This window comes from Pelobates fuscus, chromosome 6 (assembly GCF_036172605.1).
Source record: "Pelobates fuscus isolate aPelFus1 chromosome 6, aPelFus1.pri, whole genome shotgun sequence".
Lineage (NCBI taxonomy): Eukaryota > Metazoa > Chordata > Amphibia > Anura > Pelobatidae > Pelobates > Pelobates fuscus.
In genome coordinates this window covers 220,848,724-220,869,643 of record NC_086322.1, presented here as the reverse complement: position 1 = coordinate 220,869,643, position 20,920 = coordinate 220,848,724, and the positions used below count along the sequence as shown (strand labels likewise).

General features: G+C 35.0%; 1 protein-coding gene across 3 annotated transcripts in view; it reads right to left on the bottom strand.

Annotated features, from left to right (window-relative positions):
• ARHGAP24 (Rho GTPase activating protein 24) overlaps positions 1 to 20,920 on the bottom strand; it is an 829,616-nt gene that overhangs the window by 448,538 nt on the left and 360,158 nt on the right. For all 3 annotated transcript variants that reach the window (XM_063458762.1, XM_063458763.1, XM_063458761.1), the window contains exon 2: positions 3,738 to 3,937. In XM_063458762.1, coding sequence (XP_063314832.1) covers positions 3,738 to 3,937 — 200 coding nt within the window. The remainder of the gene's footprint in view (positions 1 to 3,737; positions 3,938 to 20,920) is intronic.

The window sequence follows — 20,920 nt, the reverse complement described above, 5'->3', positions numbered from 1 at the left end:
TTTTTTATAACATTTTTTTATAACATCTTTTTTTTTATTTTTTCTTAATTTTTTCTTAATTTTTTTTATTTTTTCACTTTTATTTATTTTATTTTTCATTTCTTATTTTTATTTTTATTTTTATTTATTTTTATTTTTATTTCATTTTTATTTTTATTTTATTTTATTTTTACTTTTATTTTTATTTTTATTTTTAATTTTATTTCCATATTTATTCTTTTTATTTCTTATTTTTTATTATTATTATTACCATTTTTATCTATTTTTACTAGGCTTATTTGACATTCCAGAATCCCTCTCTCTGTTCTCTCCACTATGCACTCATTCCAGTTGTTATATTCTATCTTTTATGTTTATGTTTATTTTTATTTTTACTTTTGTACCTCACTTGAATCTTGTTGTGATGTTATGATGTTCCATCTTATGTATCTTATTTAACTTTGGACATCTTCCAACTATATATGGATGATGTCTTCTATGAATAGATTGTGAATAATGGATGTGACTAACCAATATTGAATCACTATATGTGATAAGTTTTCATGCAGATATCACTTTAAGATCATGAAAAGCCATGAGTATCTTATCTCTCTGGAACACACTTCAGAGTGTGATCCTAGTTGTTATATATACCCTTTGATTTGGTTAATAATAACAGTGCTATGAATTACTAATACCATGTATTTTTTATTTATTTTTACTTTATGATGACTGCTCAATCTTCGTGGGGGCGAAATGGAACGCACGTGCGTTCCAGCGGGATGCACTGCGTCCGGCAAAGCCGATTACTTCCGCACAGCCGAAATGGATGTGGATGTTTCCGGGTTGGTGGAACGCACGTGCGTTCCACAGAGACGCTCCGGAACTCCATATATGGAAAACTATCACGGACTGTAAAAAAGGAGATCAGAGACAGCTGATGGGGGGAAATCGGCTTGAAAAAAACGGCGGGAGGACCTATAAATGGAGGACAAAGCACTCAGAAGGTTTGAAGCATTTCATCACTCCTGAGGAAGTCTGTTCAAACAGACGAAACGCGTAGAGTTATTTGCTGGACTTTTTACTTTATTTGATTTTACTTGATTTTATATATTTTTTTTGTTATCTTGCCTGAGATTTCCATAAGGACTTCGTTACTCTGCATTGTCTGGACGACAGATTTGTATTGATGGGCCTTTTTACATCTTTTATGCTGTAAGTGCAACCATTAAAGCAATTTATACTTTTTCAAATAGTGCTATACTATGCTATCTTTCATTTTTTGCATGTAATGTCCATCACTTCAACAACGGGAGATCCATGAGAATCTACATATTTTGATGGGCTTGAAAACAACCATAATCTTGTGAGTGTGACACATAAACAAGGGGCACTTCATTATATGAACGTTAATCCCCTATGAGCGTATTTTCTTTTGTATTTTTTTGGTATAGGTATATCTCGCTTTGTTTCTGTGTATACTGAGGTTTAAGAGGAATCCTTTTGTTATACCTGACCAAACTAAGGGAAGTAATTATTCCTTTACATATATTTCACATACTGCACCTGGGTGGTCTAAATTTGTATTTTCCATAACTGGAAATGGCCTTAAGCTTATAGTGTTGTCTATAAATTGCCAAAAATAAGTCACATTGCTTCCTGGAAAAAAGCAAAACAAGTGATGCAAATTCCTACAATTCAGCTGCAATTGCACAAAAGATGCCTTTCAGCTCGCAGCCTTGGTCTGTGTAAAAGGATATCCAACCCGAACATATAGATGACCTTTATAATTGGCAAAGACTAGACGCACCAAGGACAGTGAAAGAGGAGATGTTCGTGGTCAGATCTAGATTTCTAATAATAACTATCTAACAGGAAGATTTACTGAATCATCCCTTCTGATACATTTTGCAAAATATAGAAAAGAATAAAATGTGCTAGCTTATTCTGCAGACATTGCACATACTTTGGTGATCATTTATAACCTCACCAGGCATACTTCTTTTGTTTTAGACAATATAATATTCATTTCTTTTCTCCCAGCATATTGAAAAAATAACATTTGCGTTCAGAAGGCAAAGGACTATATTAAGGACTAAATGTTGGGGATTTTTTTTCTGGATACTCTGAAGTTGTTACATATTAATTAAATGAACATTTAGAGCAAATAAAGTCATGTTAAATAAATGCTAGGAATTACAGATGGTACACCGTGAAATTAACAGTAGAAGTATAGCGAGTATAATAAGTGTACAATTTGGAATTATATACCAAGAAATTAAAAGGGCAGCTTGTGATATTAACATTAACTACGGCCTCAATTTAATATTTTTGAATAAGCATTCCAAATTATTTAATAATTTTAGATAAACTTTTCAAACTTTTTTTCTATATATTAAACTAATAAAAAGTATATAATTTATAAAAAAAAAAAAACATTTTGAAAAAATACAAAGATTATTAATATTATAAAATTAAAATATTTTTTCATAATATTAAATCATAAAAGTTTATAAAGAGCGAAACCATAAAGTGGGAAATTAAGTCCACTTCATAATACATATACATGTATATAATTCTCTGGTCAACATTAGATAAATACAATAAAAATCTAAACATATTTGGGCATGTTGAGGAAGTTTGTTTTAAAATCTTCATATAAAACTATTAGTAAAATATATACAAATATATGGATATTGTAAATGGCAGTGCTGTTCCAGGTAATTGCAATACTCCCCCAGGAGGTGCCACTCACATTTTACACAGACCTTGTCACCTGTCAACTTATTTCTATTTTTAATACTTTTTTTATTTCCATGTTAGTCAGTGCAGGTTTCATTATTATATTATTAGCCTTAGCTGAGCTTCCGCCTCTCCGGGGACCGGGATGTAGACCCCAGGTAAAAAGTCATACAGGTCTAAAATGGTCTGACCACGTTCAATAGGGTGCACCAGGACACTCATGCCACCATAACAACTACATTGCACTGTATCAGTTATACGGCCAGAATTTTAGCTAAACATGTTGACGTCATTATGGTCATGACTATAATAGAACAGTAGACAAAGGACCACAAAATATTCCCTGACTTTCTAGACAAAAATGCTTGCTCTCCATCGAAGATCTCTCTCTCAGTAACAACACTAAGCTGTACTATCTGTCACGTTTTTACCTTTGTACTGCTGTTAGCATTGTGAGTAGAATACATCTATATTTTTATAAAGATGTCAGATTGAATCTTAATATTTTTTGGGAATATAGAAGACTATTACCTGCGAGCCATTAAAGAAAATATAAACATAAAAAGACATATTCCAATCACACTTAACATACATATTTATTACATATATGTGTATACATTTTCAAAGCATGGCATAATTTAGAAAAATCTAAAAATACATATTAGGCCTGCTTTACCACAGTATAACTCTGTCTTATATCATCTTTTGCAGATAATACTAGATCATTTTTCTTCATTCTGCTCCTCCTCCTCCTGAAGCTATCTGGATATTTAAACTTCCGTCATTGTGATGAAATTAATTAACGGAGAGGAATAAGCATACAAATTATGACAAGGGGGGGTATGTTAAGTAAAATATAACATTTGGAGAAGTGGCAGGTGTACTTTAATAGCACAAAAACATTTCTCTACTGTGATTCATGGCACAGGGAATAGGAACCTTATTTTTTTATTTTTATGTGACTTACTCTTCTGATGTTGGTTTAACCCGATGCACTATATATTGCATTTACTTACCAAAGGTTTGATTTCATCTTCATCTTTGAAATAATAGAGCTGATCTCCCTTGAGGACAAACCAACGTGTGTGCCAGGTTTTGACAAAGCCTCCTTGCTTCCTCAGCCATCCACATTTAATTGCGTTCTGTCGGCCCTGGCCAGTCTGAGGGCTCTCCGCAGACACGTTATAATCGTCCATTATCAGGCTGATAGACTTTTCTGTTTAAGAAATATGAGAAAAGAAAGAAAATATATGAAATCATCTTTGTTATCAAGAAGAATAACATATCATTACCAGAGACTCGACAAGAAAATAAAAAGTCCTTGGCTACAAAAGGTGCACCGTGAGATTTCCGGCTATATTCTTCAAACTTATATCCCTGCCTGTGGCAGTCAGCAGGGAGCTAACCTACTTTTTAAAGTCTAGTTCAGCTGTAAAGACAAACAACACAAAGGAGCAAAGCATGACCATCTCAGGTAATGCACAACACAGGCATTCGCACTATTTTTCAATGCAGCACTTTTTTCTTTCTTCAATAGAGAACAAAAAGAGTGACATGTACGGTGCTTTATCGTCAGAGTAACCATTTTATTGTGAATAGACATCTAAAGAGGAGCACCAAAGCTCCACTCTGCAAAGCAAAGAAATGCATGTAATAAAAAGAATGGTACAAAAAAAAAGGAAATGAATGGAATTACATTATTGGTTTTGTCCCTAAGTACTGAAGATAAAAATGATATTTTTTCAGTACTACGCATGCATGTATGTATTTATGTATATTATGCACAAATATACTCCCCACCACTCACAAACTTGCAATTTAACTCATCTTTAAAGGTGCGTTTTTCAAGACTCTGTTTATTTTTTGTTGACTTTCAATACAGTTATGCAGGGGAGGGCTGGCAAGAGGAAGGAAATGGCAAATGCTCCCCAGATTATTAGCACACTGGTGCTGAAGTCTCACACCATTATTCTGCAGAGTAAACAGCAGCAGGCACTTTAAGATGTCTGTTGGCAGAGTAATGCAAAAGTGAGGCAGTAGGCAGGATTTGCAGCAGGTAATTTACTAACTCGGTACACTGTGAGCTTGAGCTGTACTGATGGCCTGACAAATTAAAGCATTTCAGGAATGTGAATGCTTTGGGTCTGTCTGTGAATGCTTTGGGTGTCTCTGTGATTGCTTTGTTACTGTCTGTGAATGCTTTCGGACTGTCTGTGAATGATTTGGGTCTGTCTGTGAATGATTTGGGTCTGTTTGTGAATGCTTTCGACCTGTCTGTGAATGGTTTGGGTCTGTCTGTGAATGCTTTGGGTTACTCTATGAATGCTTTGGGACTGTCTGTGAATGCTTTGGGACTGTCTGTGAATGATTTGGGTCTGTCTGTGAATGATTTGGGTCTGTCTGTGAATGCTTTGGACCTGTCTGTGAATGCTTCGGGTCCGTCTGTGAATGCTTTGGGTTTGTCTGTGAATTATTTGGGTCTGTGTGTGAATTCTTTGGGACTGTCTGTGAATGCTTTGGATCTGTCTGTGAATGATTTTGGTCTGTCTGTGAATGCTTTGGGACTGTCTGTGAATGCTTTGGGTCTGTCTGTGAATGATTTGGGTCTGTGTGTGAATGCTTTGGACCTGTCTGTGGATGCTTTGGGTCTGTCTGTGAATGCTTTGGGCAGGACAAACTGATGTAGTTTACAAAGATATTTCATGTCACACTTTGTAATTCCAGCAATATACCTGTTAAACCCATATAGCGCTGTACCCACATAAGTAGGACAATCTACGCAGACTAGGATTAACTATAGAAGTGAATTTAGGAAGCTGCCTACAGCCCAAGGAGTAGGTGCCTGGGAAACATGAATTTACTTGGCCCCATTCATCATCCATATGGGAAGACTAAAGGGGGTGCTAAACCGGTTCTAACAAGTCTTCTGCCTTCTCTATATCCTTCACATGCAAGCCATCATCTCCCCTTGGTTTTTCCAAAAGGAATCAATCCCTAAATCTGTGCAGTTCTTCTTATGCATCTCTTCTTCTGACAACCTTAAAAAATATTTTGATTTCCACTACGACATATGCTCATAATAATCAGGTTTACTTCTATTCAATTGACCTCTCATCTACCCTAAAATCACCTCTGTCATTGCTTCTTGCTACCTGAAACATATCTTGAAAATTTAACAAATGATCTTCTATAGGACATATTTAGAAAAAGCTGTAACAGTTGTACCAAGTATCCTGGAAACATATATACTTCTATCTAATACGTCTGCAGCATATACAAATCACCCCAAAAAGTATATTAATTAAAATATATAAAACACATAACATTTCCTTAAATTTCATTAAAGTGGCTCTGTCACCATTTTGAAAATGAGTATTTTATAAAAATAGGGAAAAAAGAAGTAAAGATAGTGTACCAGTGTAAAGGGTACTGGGGATACCTGAGAAGGTATTGAGAATAGGCTGAGATATCAGTTAGAGGATTAGAGAGATTGATAACAAAAAATAATTTATTATAAATTGTTTGATATTAAAAAATTGCAAAAAAAATAGCAATCACCCGGAGTGTGAACACACAAACTAAATAAATAGTGGAAACCTAAGATGAAAATAAATAACAAACATAGTAAATGAAAAACATGGCTTGATAGCTTATAATAAAAAAAATGCTAAGAAAGAATGCCTAAAAAAAGATATTTTGTCATGCCTAGGAACAAAGAGCCTAACTAACAATGCAAAAGCATAGGCTCAGTAGTAGGTATAGCTGAAAGAATGTATCAGATCAACTGAGCTGTTAGGTAGCACTTTGTATCAAATTGGAGCTAACAGTAAAACTCAGAGCGGTTCTCAGAGCGGTTCTTAGCTAATGCTGACAATAGGCTTAATGAGAACAAGCACACTAGTATATTGTGCTCAAAGAGTAGGGCAGAGATATCTAATGATTGTGAGTGGTAGAAAAATATAGTTAGGAATGATAACTATGAATTCGCTATTATTATTATTTATTATTATTGCCATTTATATAGCGCCAACAGATTCCGTAGCGCTTTACAATATTATGAGAGGGGAGTTAACTATAAATAGGACAATTACAAATAAACTTACAGGAACAATAGGTTGAAGAGGACCCTGCTCAATCGAGCTTACATTCTATAGGAGGTGGGGTGTAAAACACATTAGGACAGGAATTTGCAATCAAATAGGGTGGGCTGCCCTTTAGGAGAGGGCAAGAGACAGGTATGTGAGGTAGGGGTTAGTCTTGGAGGCCATACGCTTTCCTAAAGAGATGGGTTTTAAGGCACTTCTTAAAAGATGCAAGACTAGGGGAGAGTCTGATGGCGGTAGGCAGACTATTCCATAGGAAGGGAGCCGCCCGCGAGAAGTCCTGCAAGCGCGAGTTGGCCATACGGGTGCTAGCCCGCCCGTGCCTTCGAGGGCACCTACAACCCACCCGGTTAACCCAGTGCAAGGAAAGAAATAAAGTGCAAGTAATTATGGTCATATTGATAAGTCAAGCGGCATGATAGATCCCTTGACGCGCGCGTTTCACCCGACCAGGCTCGTCAGAAGGGAACCGGTCGGTGTGAGACACTCTGTTTAAAAAAGGGGAGATCCATCATGATTGGTCAATTGACGAATTAATCTGATTCGTTCGTTTTGAAAAACGTCATAGTGACAGTTCAGCCCGTATAGTAACTTGGGGAAGGGTATGCCAGAAAAAAGCAATAATAGTAGTAAGAATAGTGGATACACTATATTTCAATTGTTACAAAATGATTGTTGCACAGAGGATTTGTGAATAACACTGCAAAAACAACTAGATGTTTGTTTGATCATAGATGAAAGAAATAAAACAGATGATTGTTCCCTTATATGGTAAAATGATTTATTTAGTGAAAAAATAAGAATATAGAGTGCTGAGAAGGTTATGATAACATAAAGAAGAGATGTTAACCCTTCATGTTCCAGAAGAGGATTAATATGTATAAAAAAGAAATGTTGGTGCCACTACGCATTATCTTAAGGAATTAAAATATATCTTGGATTTGGCATTTGAGAATGAGATCATAAAAAAAGAGGAGTATAAATTTATACTACCGCATCTTACTCCAACTATCGCTACTCTATACTGCCTTCCCAAGATACACAAAAATGTCAAGAATCCACCAGGGAGACCAATAGTGTCCGGCAATGGCTCCATTACGGAAAGAAGTAGCCAATATCTTGAAAAATTACTACACCCGTTAGTGATTAGCCTTAAATCATACCTTCAAGACACTAAGCAAACGCTTATTCTGTTGGAAAACCTTATAGTACCACCCTATTGTCTCCTAGGAAGCCTTGATGTGGTGGCACTCTACAATAATATTCCTCACGATAAAGGTCTCTTGGCTACCAGATACTTCCTGCAGAAATCTGGAAAATTCACCCCAATATATATATAATATATTATTAGAGTATGTCCTAACACACAATTTCTTTGTGTTCAATGGATCATATTACCTCCAACTCAGGGGCACCGCTATGGGCACAGCTTGGGCCCCTAGTTATGCCAATTTATATCTGGGTTGGTGGGAGGAAACGATCTTGGAACTTACTATCAAAGACAAATACCAGTCCTGTATCTATAATTGGCACAGATATATTGATGATATCTTGTTTTTTTGGTTAGGATCTTATACCCAATTCGAAGAAATGGTCAATTTACTTAATGACAACACCATCGGCCTTAAATTGACCTATGTAATTGATGCCGAACAACTAGTCTTCTTAGACCTTAGATCTTAGATCCTATTGGACGGAACAATTGAAACTGAACTATACCGCAAGACCACTGCAACAAACAGTTTATTAAATTGGAGCAGTCATCATCCCATCAAGCTTAACTCAGGTATTCCATATGGTCAATACCTACGGGCAAGACGTAATTGCTCCAATGATGAGACATTCCATCAAGAAGCCAATAAATTACGGATCATGTTTAAACAGAAAGGGTATCCAAACAAAGTTCTGAAAAGACCGTACCAACAGGCATCTGCAATCAATAGAAGCGAGAGTTTGAGAACCCAGAGACCAAAAACAGATCCCAAATTTATCCATTTTATTGGAACTTTTGACCAGTATTGGGAACCAGTCATGGAAATCATGTCACGGAACTGGCCTATTTTGAAGTATGACAAAGATCTTCAAGATGGCATCAGCAACTTTCCGACTATCACTGCACGAAGAGCAAGAAATCTTAGAGACTATTTAGTCCATAGTCACATTGAACCTCACATTCACAATCCAACATGGTTAACTCCGTAAGCAGGGGTTTATCAATGTGGCCACTGCAAGGCCTGTAAATATATTCGACCATCAAAAACAGCTGTGAGTACGATGACATCTAAAGAATACCAAGCAATTTATCAACTGTAGCTCCACTAAAATCATTTATCTGATAACCTGCAGTTGCAAGATCCAATACATTGGTAAAACATACCAACAATTTAAAAGAAGGATTCTCCAACACATCTGCTCCATTACCAATCTCAAGGTCTCTACCCCAGTCGGTAATCATGTAAGGTTACACCATAGTGGCGACCCCACTAATCTTACTTTTCAAGCCATAGAAAGATTATCTATGAATTCCAGAAAAGGAAACTATAATAAGATGTTGCTAATGAAGGAATCCAGATGGATTTATTATTTCAAAACCTTAACTCCGAATGGCTTGAATGAGGAGTTCAATTTTACTCCCTTTATCCATAAATAAGCCTATCTTTAATGCCACAGCTTAGATTACTGCCTTTTCCTGTCGCTAAAAAATATATGGTTTTTACAATTGACATCAAGCTGTATCCTAACTGATGTAGGGTATTTTCAATTGACGATCTGTACCATATTACCAAATTAAACCCCTCCACCCCCCCCCCTCTTTCTTAATTCTACCTTAATCAGTAGATACTCAGTTTACTCCACTAACAAAGATTTACCTTTCAGCCAGGGCTCACTTTAATATGATATTAACTCTTCATTTATCATTATTATTTTTTCGCTGTTTAAATACTTTTACCTAGTCCTAGCTTTCAACTATTGAGTACATTTTGCATCTTATGTCTCTTATTATGGTTTGCACCCATCATTCATTTCTATACCAGGCAGCATCATTATCACCTATCTTATCTGTGTCTTTAAATAATGACACTGTTCCGTATCTGAGAAATTCTACTTTCTCATCCACTATACAAATATGTAATTCACACCATTTCATTATATATATATTTTTTGACGATTTATTTGCGCAAGTATCACTTTCCAACAACTTAATACTAGGCACCAACATTTCTTTTTTATACATATTAATCCTCTTCTGGAACATGAAGGGTTAACATCTCTTCTTTATGTTATCATAACCTTCTCAGCACTCTATATTCTTATTTTTTAACTAAATAAATTATTTTACCACATAAGGGAATAATCATCTGTTTTATTTCTTTCATCTATGATCAAACAAACATCTAGTTGTTTTTGCAGTGTTATTCACAAATCCTCTGTGCAACAATCATTTTGTAACAATTGAAATATAGTGTATCCACTATTCTTACTACTATCATTGCTTTGTTCTGGCATACCAAGGGTTAACATCCATTCCCCAAGTTACTTTACGGGCTGAACTGTCACTATGACGCTTTTCAAAACTAACAAATCAGATTCATTCGTCAATTGACCAATCACGCTGGATCTCCCCTTTTTTAAACAGAGTATCTCACACCGACCGGTTCCCTTCTGACGAGCCTGGTCGGGTGAAACGCGCGCGTCAAGGGATCTATCATGCCACTTGACTTATCAATATGACCATCATTACTTAAGCTTGCACTTAATTTCTTTCCTTGCACTGGGTTAACCGGGTGGGTTGTAGGTGCCCTCGAAGGCATGGGCGGGCTATCTATACATAGCGAATTCATAGTTATCATTCCTAACTATATTTTTCTACCACTCACAATCATTAGATATCTCTGCCCTACTCTTTGAGCACAATATACTAGTGTGCTTGTTCTCATTAAGCCTATTGTCAGCATTAGTACGAGTTTTACTGTTAGCTCCAATTTGATACAAAGTGCTACCTAACAGCTCAGTTGATCTTGACTTATCAATATGACCATCATTACTTAAGCTTGCACTTAATTTCTTTCCTTGCACTGGGTTAACCGGGTGGGTTGTAGGTGCCCTCGAAGGCATGGGCGGGCTATCTATACATAGCGAATTCATAGTTATCATTCCTAACTATATTTTTCTACCACTCACAATCATTAGATATCTCTGCCCTACTCTTTGAGCACAATATACTAGTGTGCTTGTTCTCATTAAGCCTATTGTCAGCATTAGTACGAGTTTTACTGTTAGCTCCAATTTGATACAAAGTGCTACCTAACAGCTCAGTTGATCTGATACATTCTTTCAGCTATACCTACTACTGAGCCTATGCTTTTGCATTGTTAGTTAGGCTCTTTGTTCCTAGGCATGACAAAATATCTTTTTTTTTAGGCATTCTTTGATACTATTTCAGCCTTCCTTCTATAATGTGTACTAGACATTGCCTCCTGGTGAGCACAGACATGTGCTCCAGTACATAAGACATATATATATATATATAGTGCAACTTAGCATTTTTTTATTATAAGCTATCAAGCCATGTTTTTAATTTACTATGTTTGTTATTTATTTTCATCTTAGGTTTCCACTATTTATTTAGTTTGTGTGTTCACACTCCGGGTGATTGCTATTTTTTTGCAATTTTTAATATCAAACAATATATAATATTTTTTTTTGTTTTCAATCTTTCTAAGCCTCTTACTGATATCTCAGCCTATTCTCAATACCTTCCCAGGTATCCCCAGTACCCTTTACACTATCTTTGCTTATTTTTTACCTATTTTCACTAGGGGTTACCCCCTCTTCCTTAGTGTACCAGATTGAGCTGTATCCAAGTCGTTTTTTTTATAAAAAATAGAATCTTTATGAAATGCTCAGATTGGGTGTGTTGGAATTTCAATGAAATTCCAACCCAGACAAAAGATACACTAAGACAAAGTAGGGACTGTTTTGTCTTAGTATTTTTTCTCTGCTTGACAAACAAGTGGAGCTACCTTTTGTCAAACGTGTCATTTACTCCAACCATCACTATTAAATGCTGTAGGGAAGAAAAGTTATCTATGAATGATCCTGCGGTCTTTCAGGATACTCCATACACCTACGTATATCCTTCTGAATTAATTTCTAATCTTTCTTACTTTTATTTTATATTTTTAAGTATGGGGATAAAAAGAAAACGACACTAAGTTCAAACCTCAGAAACTGAGTTTTGATCCATGAAACAGAAAGAGAATAATGGAATAATGAAAGAAAGTATTTTTCAGTCTGTAAAAAAAATTATTCGTATGCAATAAAAAGTGTTGAAGCATCATTGCCCCTTTAAAAAGTGCATTAAACCTGCATCATGAATTGTACGGCAAGTGATAATAATTCCGAAGCATGTGTTATGGCAGTGCAGTTTGACATATAGTTTATTGAGCTTTACTGAATATAATTGCATGCATTAACGAGCCATTATATTATTTCTTAAGCAAAAGTCTTGATCCCTCTGACAATTCATGTGTTCTTACCTTCTTCTAAGCTCTTATGCTCTGTTTTTTTTTTTTTTTTTTTACTATCTCTTATTTAACTATCTGTATCACAGTCCTCCTTATTCTACCCTACAGCAATTTTTTTACATTTTTTTTTTAGATGTTGCAATAATACTCTTTATTCAAAATTAATAGTAACTCAATTCTGTAACAGCGACTTATGCAGGTTTTTTTTGTTTTTGTTATTTTTTTTATTATTATTATTTTAGTTTTCATTGTATAACATAATTTAAATCAGTTAATGAACAAAACCCAATTTCAACATACACTGAAGACAGAATGTATCTTTTATCAATTGTGTCGCATATCTTTAAAAAGACTTACATAATACATATAACAACCTTCACCTCATACCATCTTATCTTGCGTTAGAGAGGTAAACATTAGAGAATAGATAGACTTAGAGAAAGGAAGGGGTGCCATTACCAGAATCTTCTTTAATTAAGAATAAATAACATTTACCCAAAAAGTGAAAGAATCTTAGAGAAATGCCCTTTTGTGGGGGAAATCTACAGATACATTCTTTGACAGATGTTTCCTGTTATTAGAGAATATGCTTTTCACATACAAAGCTGATTTGCCTAAGGCTTGCTTGAATATATATAATGCCACAAATACTGCCTGAATAAACAGTGTATGTGCTTTGATAAATATCTATTACTATCACCAGATGGAATTAGGGGCTACTAGAGCTGAAATGTCAGGTCAATGTATTGCAAAAGGTTTAAGCTGCCTGACGTATTGGGTCTTTGCTTTTTTGGTGGTGTCCTGCTAGCTTAAATGCTGGTTTCAATACTCATAGCATGTGGCCAGGGAGGCACAGTAATGTCTTGGTCTGGAAGAGTATTATGGGAATCACTGTACGTAAAACCTTAATTGGCAAATGTTACTTTAACACCATAAATACTAAACGGTATGGCTTGAGTTGCCCAAAAGAGGCCTAGGTCCATCGCATATAGTAGTGACCAATCTCTTAAATGAGGCTTAGGTTCAGGGCACATAGTAGTGATCAATCTCTTAAATGAGGCCTAGGTCCACAGCACATAATAGTAACCTCTCTCTTCTCCAAGCTCATTGCACACAGACTGTGACCTGTTACCCGTAGGCTAGATACCCTGTTTCCCACGATACATAGGATAGGATGTGAATGCTAGTACCTTTCTCATTCTCAGTGATGTGAAGATTAAATGTATTCTTCTTTTCTTCCCTTCTCCGATTTTTATGTTTGTATTACAAAGTTCCACAGCAATAAACCTCACAGTATTGTGTCTTTATATTACATTTGTTATGTTTAGAAATTTGTTGGTACAAATTCAATATAATAAACTTGCTCGAAACACATCTTCTCATTAGGTCATGAACTCATCTAAAAATGTTCTAAAACAGTCCTTCGCCATGACCACACCTGAATCTAAAACCCATTGCATCCCCAAAAACAAAGTTGTCCTTCTAGAATTCAGAAATATTAAGAAGCATGAAATCCCACTCCAGAGGTTTGTAAAGATAGCATAGGTATCTATGTTGATCAGCAGATTCAGTTCTTCAGGAGAACAATGTCAAATGGCATATAACTGGTTTGGCACATCTTTTGTTATCTCTAGATTCTAAAGAAATTGTTGGCCCTGAAAATGTTAAAGAAAAATTGTAAACAGATTCCCTCACTGAGCATTCCCGTCTAAGGCATCCTCATTCATCTGGAAAAGAACATTCTAAGTAACTAATGTATTTACAGTGTTTGAAATTCAAATTGTGCATAAAGAATCCAAGCACCATAACCACTTTAAAGCACTAATCCATGTTGACCAGGTGTAATAACCTTCTAAATGACAGCATAGAAGTTGTCCTTTAAATACTTTAAATGTAATCATTTATACAATATTTAGATTCTCCTTTTCACAAAGAAAATATTTAAACTGTGCCACACATTCTTGAGAGTAGCAAGTGTATTTTTTTTTAACAAATTACAAGTCATCAGCATTTTGTACATAATTATCTGAAAAACGAAGTAATTTTTGTGGTATTAATCAGGCTAAACGTGAAAAAGAACATCTGTACAGTTTTGAACATATTCTGAGTTATAGGCAGAAGTAAAGATATAAATCATTATCTACATCAAACTTGCTAATGTGTGTGTACTCTATTCCCCAAGGTGGTCATTAGATATTTCTCAATTGTGGAATGAAAAATGATGGAAACAAAATGCATTTGATCAAAAGTTTATACTGAATGGAGCTATATGGAGTTGTTTACTGAGCATAGTAATTAAACATGAAAATAGAATATAATGTTTCATTAACTTGATTTTACGCACTCCCTAAATGTAACAGTAATAGTTTAGTGGGAAACTTACCTTAAAGGAACGTGATGAAGTGCTTTATATGTCTGGAGTCTATCATTTTTAACTGTTTATAAAAGTGCCAATCTTAATTGAAATTGGCAGTTTTATAATTGGGAGCAGAAACACCTACCCGCCTGTCACTCAGACAGAGTTTTTCTCTGCTTCCATTAGCTCCACAGAGCTAAAGTATATTGCTGGAACACTGAGCTAGAATGTGCTTGCCTGGACTACTGTACTGTACAACAACTGTACTACTGTTGGAAAGAAAGATGAAAACGTGTTCACCTGTGCACTAAAAGCTCCAACAGAAAAGCGTGTCCCATGCTTTCTTCATACATCTGCAAATAAAATGTAAAGAAAGCTACATTTCTGCTGTAGTGATAATGGTGCCAGAAGTGTCCTAATGTCCCTCCCTCCACACAGTTTAAGTAGTCAAACCATTTAACAAAGGTTTTACAACTCACCTGGGGTTCACCAGGCACAGTCACCATCTCCTCTGCTGCCCAGAAGCTCCTGCACTGAGCTAGCCTAGAAGGGACACTCCACTGCCTAAATACACAATGAATAAAAATCACTGTTTAGTAGATATACCCCAAATAAAAATGGGCATTCACTTAATTATGTAATTTTTAATTGGGGATATACCTAAAAACAACTTGCAAAAACTTGAGATCTCTTATCTGCTGCCTATACAAGCCCTTCCCTTCTAACCCCGCCCAATCTTTCTCTGGCTGTCGAATCACAGACTTCCCCATACAGCTCAGTGAGAAGTCTTTGTAAGTCAGGTGATCTGGGCAATTGCTGCCTCTTGAGGTCAGCTGCATTGAGCTAACAAAACCAGAAAGTAACATTACCTGTTGTCTGATTGAAGGCAAAGGGGTTGTAACCATGTTAATTTATAAAGGTATGAATCTCTATTGAAATCTGCACTTTTTGCAAAATGAAAAAAAGAGGATACACTCTTCACACAAGTTTTTTTAGTCAGCTAAGGATGTTTAGGGGTCTGGAGTGACCCTTTAACTCACTGACTGAGCATTCACAGGACACTGTCAGACGATAATCTTAGTTTAGGGGAAGGAGGTTTCAGGCTCCAGAGGACAGACAATCAGCGCCAAGACTTGGCTGCTTACACTAGGATGGTGCGTCGACACTCGAGGCACCATAACAATTACAGCAGGGCTTTAATGTTTATGGTGCTTGGAATACTGATTTAAAGAAAAACAAAATAAAACTATATATAATTAGTAACGCTTTTACTGTACAAAGGATTATGTTTTTGTGATACTCTAGATTAAATACAATCCAATTGAAATATTAAAGCAGTTTCTATTAAAGCATGGTTTGAATCTTGAAAAGATGGCCTACACAGTGCACAAATAAAGATCAGCAGCTTAATATAAATTTTTAGCATTTGCCAAGGTGTAAAGTTAAAAAAAAAAAAAAAATTTTTTGTTAAATCTAAATCTGACAATAATAATCTAAAAAAAATATTACTTAATTATGATTTTATTCTTATAGATTATTGCCAGATTTAGATTGAACAAAACAAGAATATTTATATATTTAATTTATTTAAACGGACACTCTAAGCACCAAAGCAACTTTGGCTTAATGAAGCAGTTTTGGCGTATTGATCATGCCCTTGCACACACTGCCCTTGGCTGTGACTCACACAACCTCCCTACAGACTTCCTGAAAAAGGAATAATAGCACCTTGTGTTTAATTCATCACCTGCTCCATTAATTGCCTGCTAGAACCTGCAAGAGCCTCCTGTGTGTGATTAAAGTTCAATTGACAAAGCAAGACAATAAATTCTAAAGTAAACACATTGTGCTGTAAAAACCTTTTTTTTTATGGAAGTTGTGAGTCACATGCGAGTAGATGTGGCAGGCTGCATAAATAGAGAATAGAGCAGTTAGCCTGTGGGTACATGAGCTATACAATGAAATTGCTTCATTAACCCCTTCAGGACGGAGTCAATAGTACACGTTCTGATCAAAACAAAACGTAAACAAAAACTGGAATTTGCGCTATATGTCTGTTCACCCGTAGTTCCCCTCTTTCATATTAAATGCACCCACACTTATTATATATCATTTTGTTCAGGAGAAACAGGGCTTTCATTTCATATAAAATATTTGTATTTGAAACAATTTATTATGAATAAAATTAAAAAAAACTGTGAGAAATTTGAATTTTTTTTTTTAAATTTGTAGTTCCGCCTCACATTTTAGCTGTAAATGTCATAATACTGTTAGGTTTTACGGCAACAAAATGCACATATTTGTAATCAGCGATGTCTCACGAGTACAACAGTACCCCCCATTAACAGGTTTTATGGTGTTTTGGAAAGTTACAGGGTCAAATATAGAACGTTCCATTTTCAAATTGAAATTTGCCAGATTAGTAATGTTACCTTTGAGACGGTGTGGTAGCCCAGGAATGAGAATTACCCCCATAATGGCATACCATTTGAAAAAGTAGACAACCCAAGGTATTGAACGTGGGGTATGTTTAGTTTTTTTTAGTAGCCACTTAGTCACAAACACTGGCCAAAGTTAGCGTTCATATTTGTTTTTGTGTGAAAAAAGCAAAAAACGAATATTTGGCCAGTGTTTGTGACTAAGTGGCTACTAAAAATGACTGGACATACCCCATTTGCAATACCTTGGGTTGTCTACTTTTGCAAATGGTATGCCATCATGGGGGTAATTCTTATTCCTGGGCTACCATACGGTCTCAAAGGCAACATAACTAATCTGGCAAATTTCAATGTCAAAAAAATGAAATGCAAGCCTTATATGTGACTCTCTAACTTTCCAAAACACCATAAAACCTGTACATGTGGGGTACTGTTATTCTCGGGAGATTTCACTAAACACAAATATTAGTGTTTTAAAACAGTAAAACATATTACAACCATAATAAAGTCCATAAAAGTGCCATTTGTTTGTAAAAAATGCAAAAAACGTCACTTTTACTTAAAATATCATCGTTGTAATACAATTTACCAGTTTTAAACACTAATATTTGAGTTCAGCGAAGTCTCCCGAGTAAAACAGTACCCCCTATGTACAGGTTTTATGGTGTCTTGGAGAGTTACAGGGTCTAATATAGTGCATGCGAATTAAATTCTCTGCACTTTCTCCCTGTGTTGTCAGGCATGTCAATCAAATTTTAATTAATCAAATGACATAATTATGTTAAAAAATTACTTAAATATACACGTAGAATTTTAATATATATGCATTTATAGGTATATAAATTCTACGTGTATACTAATGTAATCTTTTATGTAATTATATGTATTTATCTCTCTATATATATTTGCGGTTATTTGTATTTTATATATAGATAGATATATATAGAATGTCATTCTAAGTGTATTCTGTTTCCAATATATATATATTAATAACAAAATACAGTTAGAATGAAATTACATATGAATATATAATTTATTTTATATTTTGTTTCAATATTTTATTTATTTATTTAATTATTTTATTTATTTATTATTGTAATTATGCGTATATATATATATAATATATATATGTAGATCTATTATATATATAATATATATACATATTATATATATGTAACGTCATTCTAAGTGTATTTTAATATTAATATATATACTAATATTAATATTAAAATACATTACGTATGACGTTACATATATATAATATGTATATATATTATATATATAATATATATACATATTATATATATATAAAAAGGCATTTAATTTATTTTATAACATTTTAATTTTTTTTTTTTACACTACCTACCAGCAGGGGGACTGTCTAATATTTTAGACAGTCCCCCTGCTGGCAGATCCATAGCCAGCTATAGGGGGCCATGTGATCGCTCTTTGAGAGCGATCACATGGCCCCCGGGGGCCTCATTTGCCGGAGGGGGGCTGCCTGGGCTCTCAGACAGCCCCCCAGAAGAGGATCGCGGCGGAGGTGAGTACACCTCTGCTCCTGGGGCTGCAAGCCGTTACGGCGTTCTATGCCGCCGCAACGGCTTTAAAGCCCTTTAAAGCCGCGATGGCATAGAACGCCGTAACGGCGTTAAGGGGTTAAGCTAAGGTTGTTTTGGTGCTTAGAGTGTCCCTTTAACACTGATATTTTACTTTATATTAGACAAACAATACAACTAGTGAGGTCAGACGGCTCCCCAGAAAAAGGGAGGTGCTGTACCCCACTGGAATTACCTCTAGATTAAAAGATCATCTTATAGGTAATAAACTTTATTATAAATTGACATACAAAATAGGTGCAACAAAAAGTGAAACGAGATAATCACAAAAAAATTAAAAAGGAGGCGAAACCTACATAGCTCTGCGTCAATTGTAGTAACAAATGGAAACAGTTTGAGCAACTAAAATTAAATTTAAGCTATATCCCAGATTGGTATGTATCAAAAACAAAATAACACATTTAAGTGAACGGGATATAGTATTAGAAGGGAGAAGCACTACACATTTAAATCAATCTACCTCTATGGTAGCCACAAACAGCCACAGGTCTACAAAGAAATCTTGTTGAGAAGTACTCAAGCTCTCAGGGGTTAAATTGAGTAAGTAGATGTAATTAAAAGGTTGACAGCCATTAGAGGAGGAGTTAACCCTGCAAAGTAATTATTGCAGTTTCTCAGAAACTGCAATAATTACCACAGTAGGGTTAAGGAACATTGCACCCAGAAGTGGTCTGGGGGCCTACAGTGTCCCTTTAGTGCAACATGGCATAAAAGTGAAGCAGGTGAAGCTCATTTATGGTCAATTTATCCAGACAATAAGAGAGAAAAACAGGAAGCGAACTCCATGATAATCCAACAATTTACCCAATTTAGGTTTAATTTAAAGCACCAGACGGGAATGCAAAATAAGGTCCTTAACTGTTTCACAATACAGGCTCTGATGGCTAAAATACACGATTTAGATATAAGACAATGGGAATTAAAAGGAATAGAGGAATAGAGACATTAAAAGATTTATATACAGAAAACAACATAACATTTTTCCCTAGACTACAATCAGAGAACAACATTGGAAGCAAGGACATCTTCACATACCCCAGAGTAAAACACGTTTTAGACAAAAAGCTCTATCAAGGTAACAATATTCCATTAAATTTGCTAGTTCACCTCATGGCACAGAACACAGATAAAGGGACAGTTCCAAAAGCCAAAACTATTATAAGATCTTTAGATCAAAACATAGATCGAAACCTTCATGGTAAATGGGAGAAAGACCTAAATATTACTCTTACAGAATCTGACCTAATAAATTCACTTAAAAACTAAACTTCCTCTGTACACTGTTACATCATAGAAAATCATTACAAGGTAATCAACAGATGGTACTTAACTCCAAGTAAGCAAGCAAAAATGTACCCAACACAAGAATCATCATGCTGGAGGTGCGGCATGCCTAGTGCAAATGGTCATATTTCGTGGAGCTGTGTAATTATACAGAAATTCTGGGAGAAAATAAATAATCAATTAAGAAAACAAACCAAGTCTAAAATACCCTTGAATACCGTAAAATAAATAAATAAATAAATAAATAAAGTTAGGCGTTCTGTGATATGCCATTGACTCCACAAATGCCAAGACCTGATGAAACTGCCAAACAAAATCTGTACAGTTACTCAACTATGTGTTGCTCATAGCTGAAAGAAATCTGTACTTGATTTTTCTGCTATAACTTGCAAAGTTAATTTTATGTATAAAATGGAGGAAATATCTGCTGATTTGTTGGTCAATCTGTCTGCTCATAATGAAGTCTGGTATCCATTGGGACAATATGTAAGTGCCATCTTAGACTCAAATATATCTTGATTTTATTTTATTTATTTTTTTAAAAATTTTGACCTTTTCCTGTTGTTCTCTATCATTACCTTTTATAACTGCTCAATAGATCTCTTGGTTTTTTCTCCATGTTCTTAACTACTAGAAAAACTAGTTAGAAAAAACTATTTTTTTTCTAGGCTATTAGAGAAAAAAAAAATCTCCCTTTTTTATATATTCATATTTTTATTCCATTTATAAAATACACTTACTTATCAAGTCCCCAGGTGTGTTCTAATGTCCTGTATCCGATTCAATGTTTCTTATGTTTTTCATCACTAGTTGTGTTGTTTTGTCTCTGGTTTAATGTTTTTCTTTGTTTTAACACTAGTCGCTCTGTCCT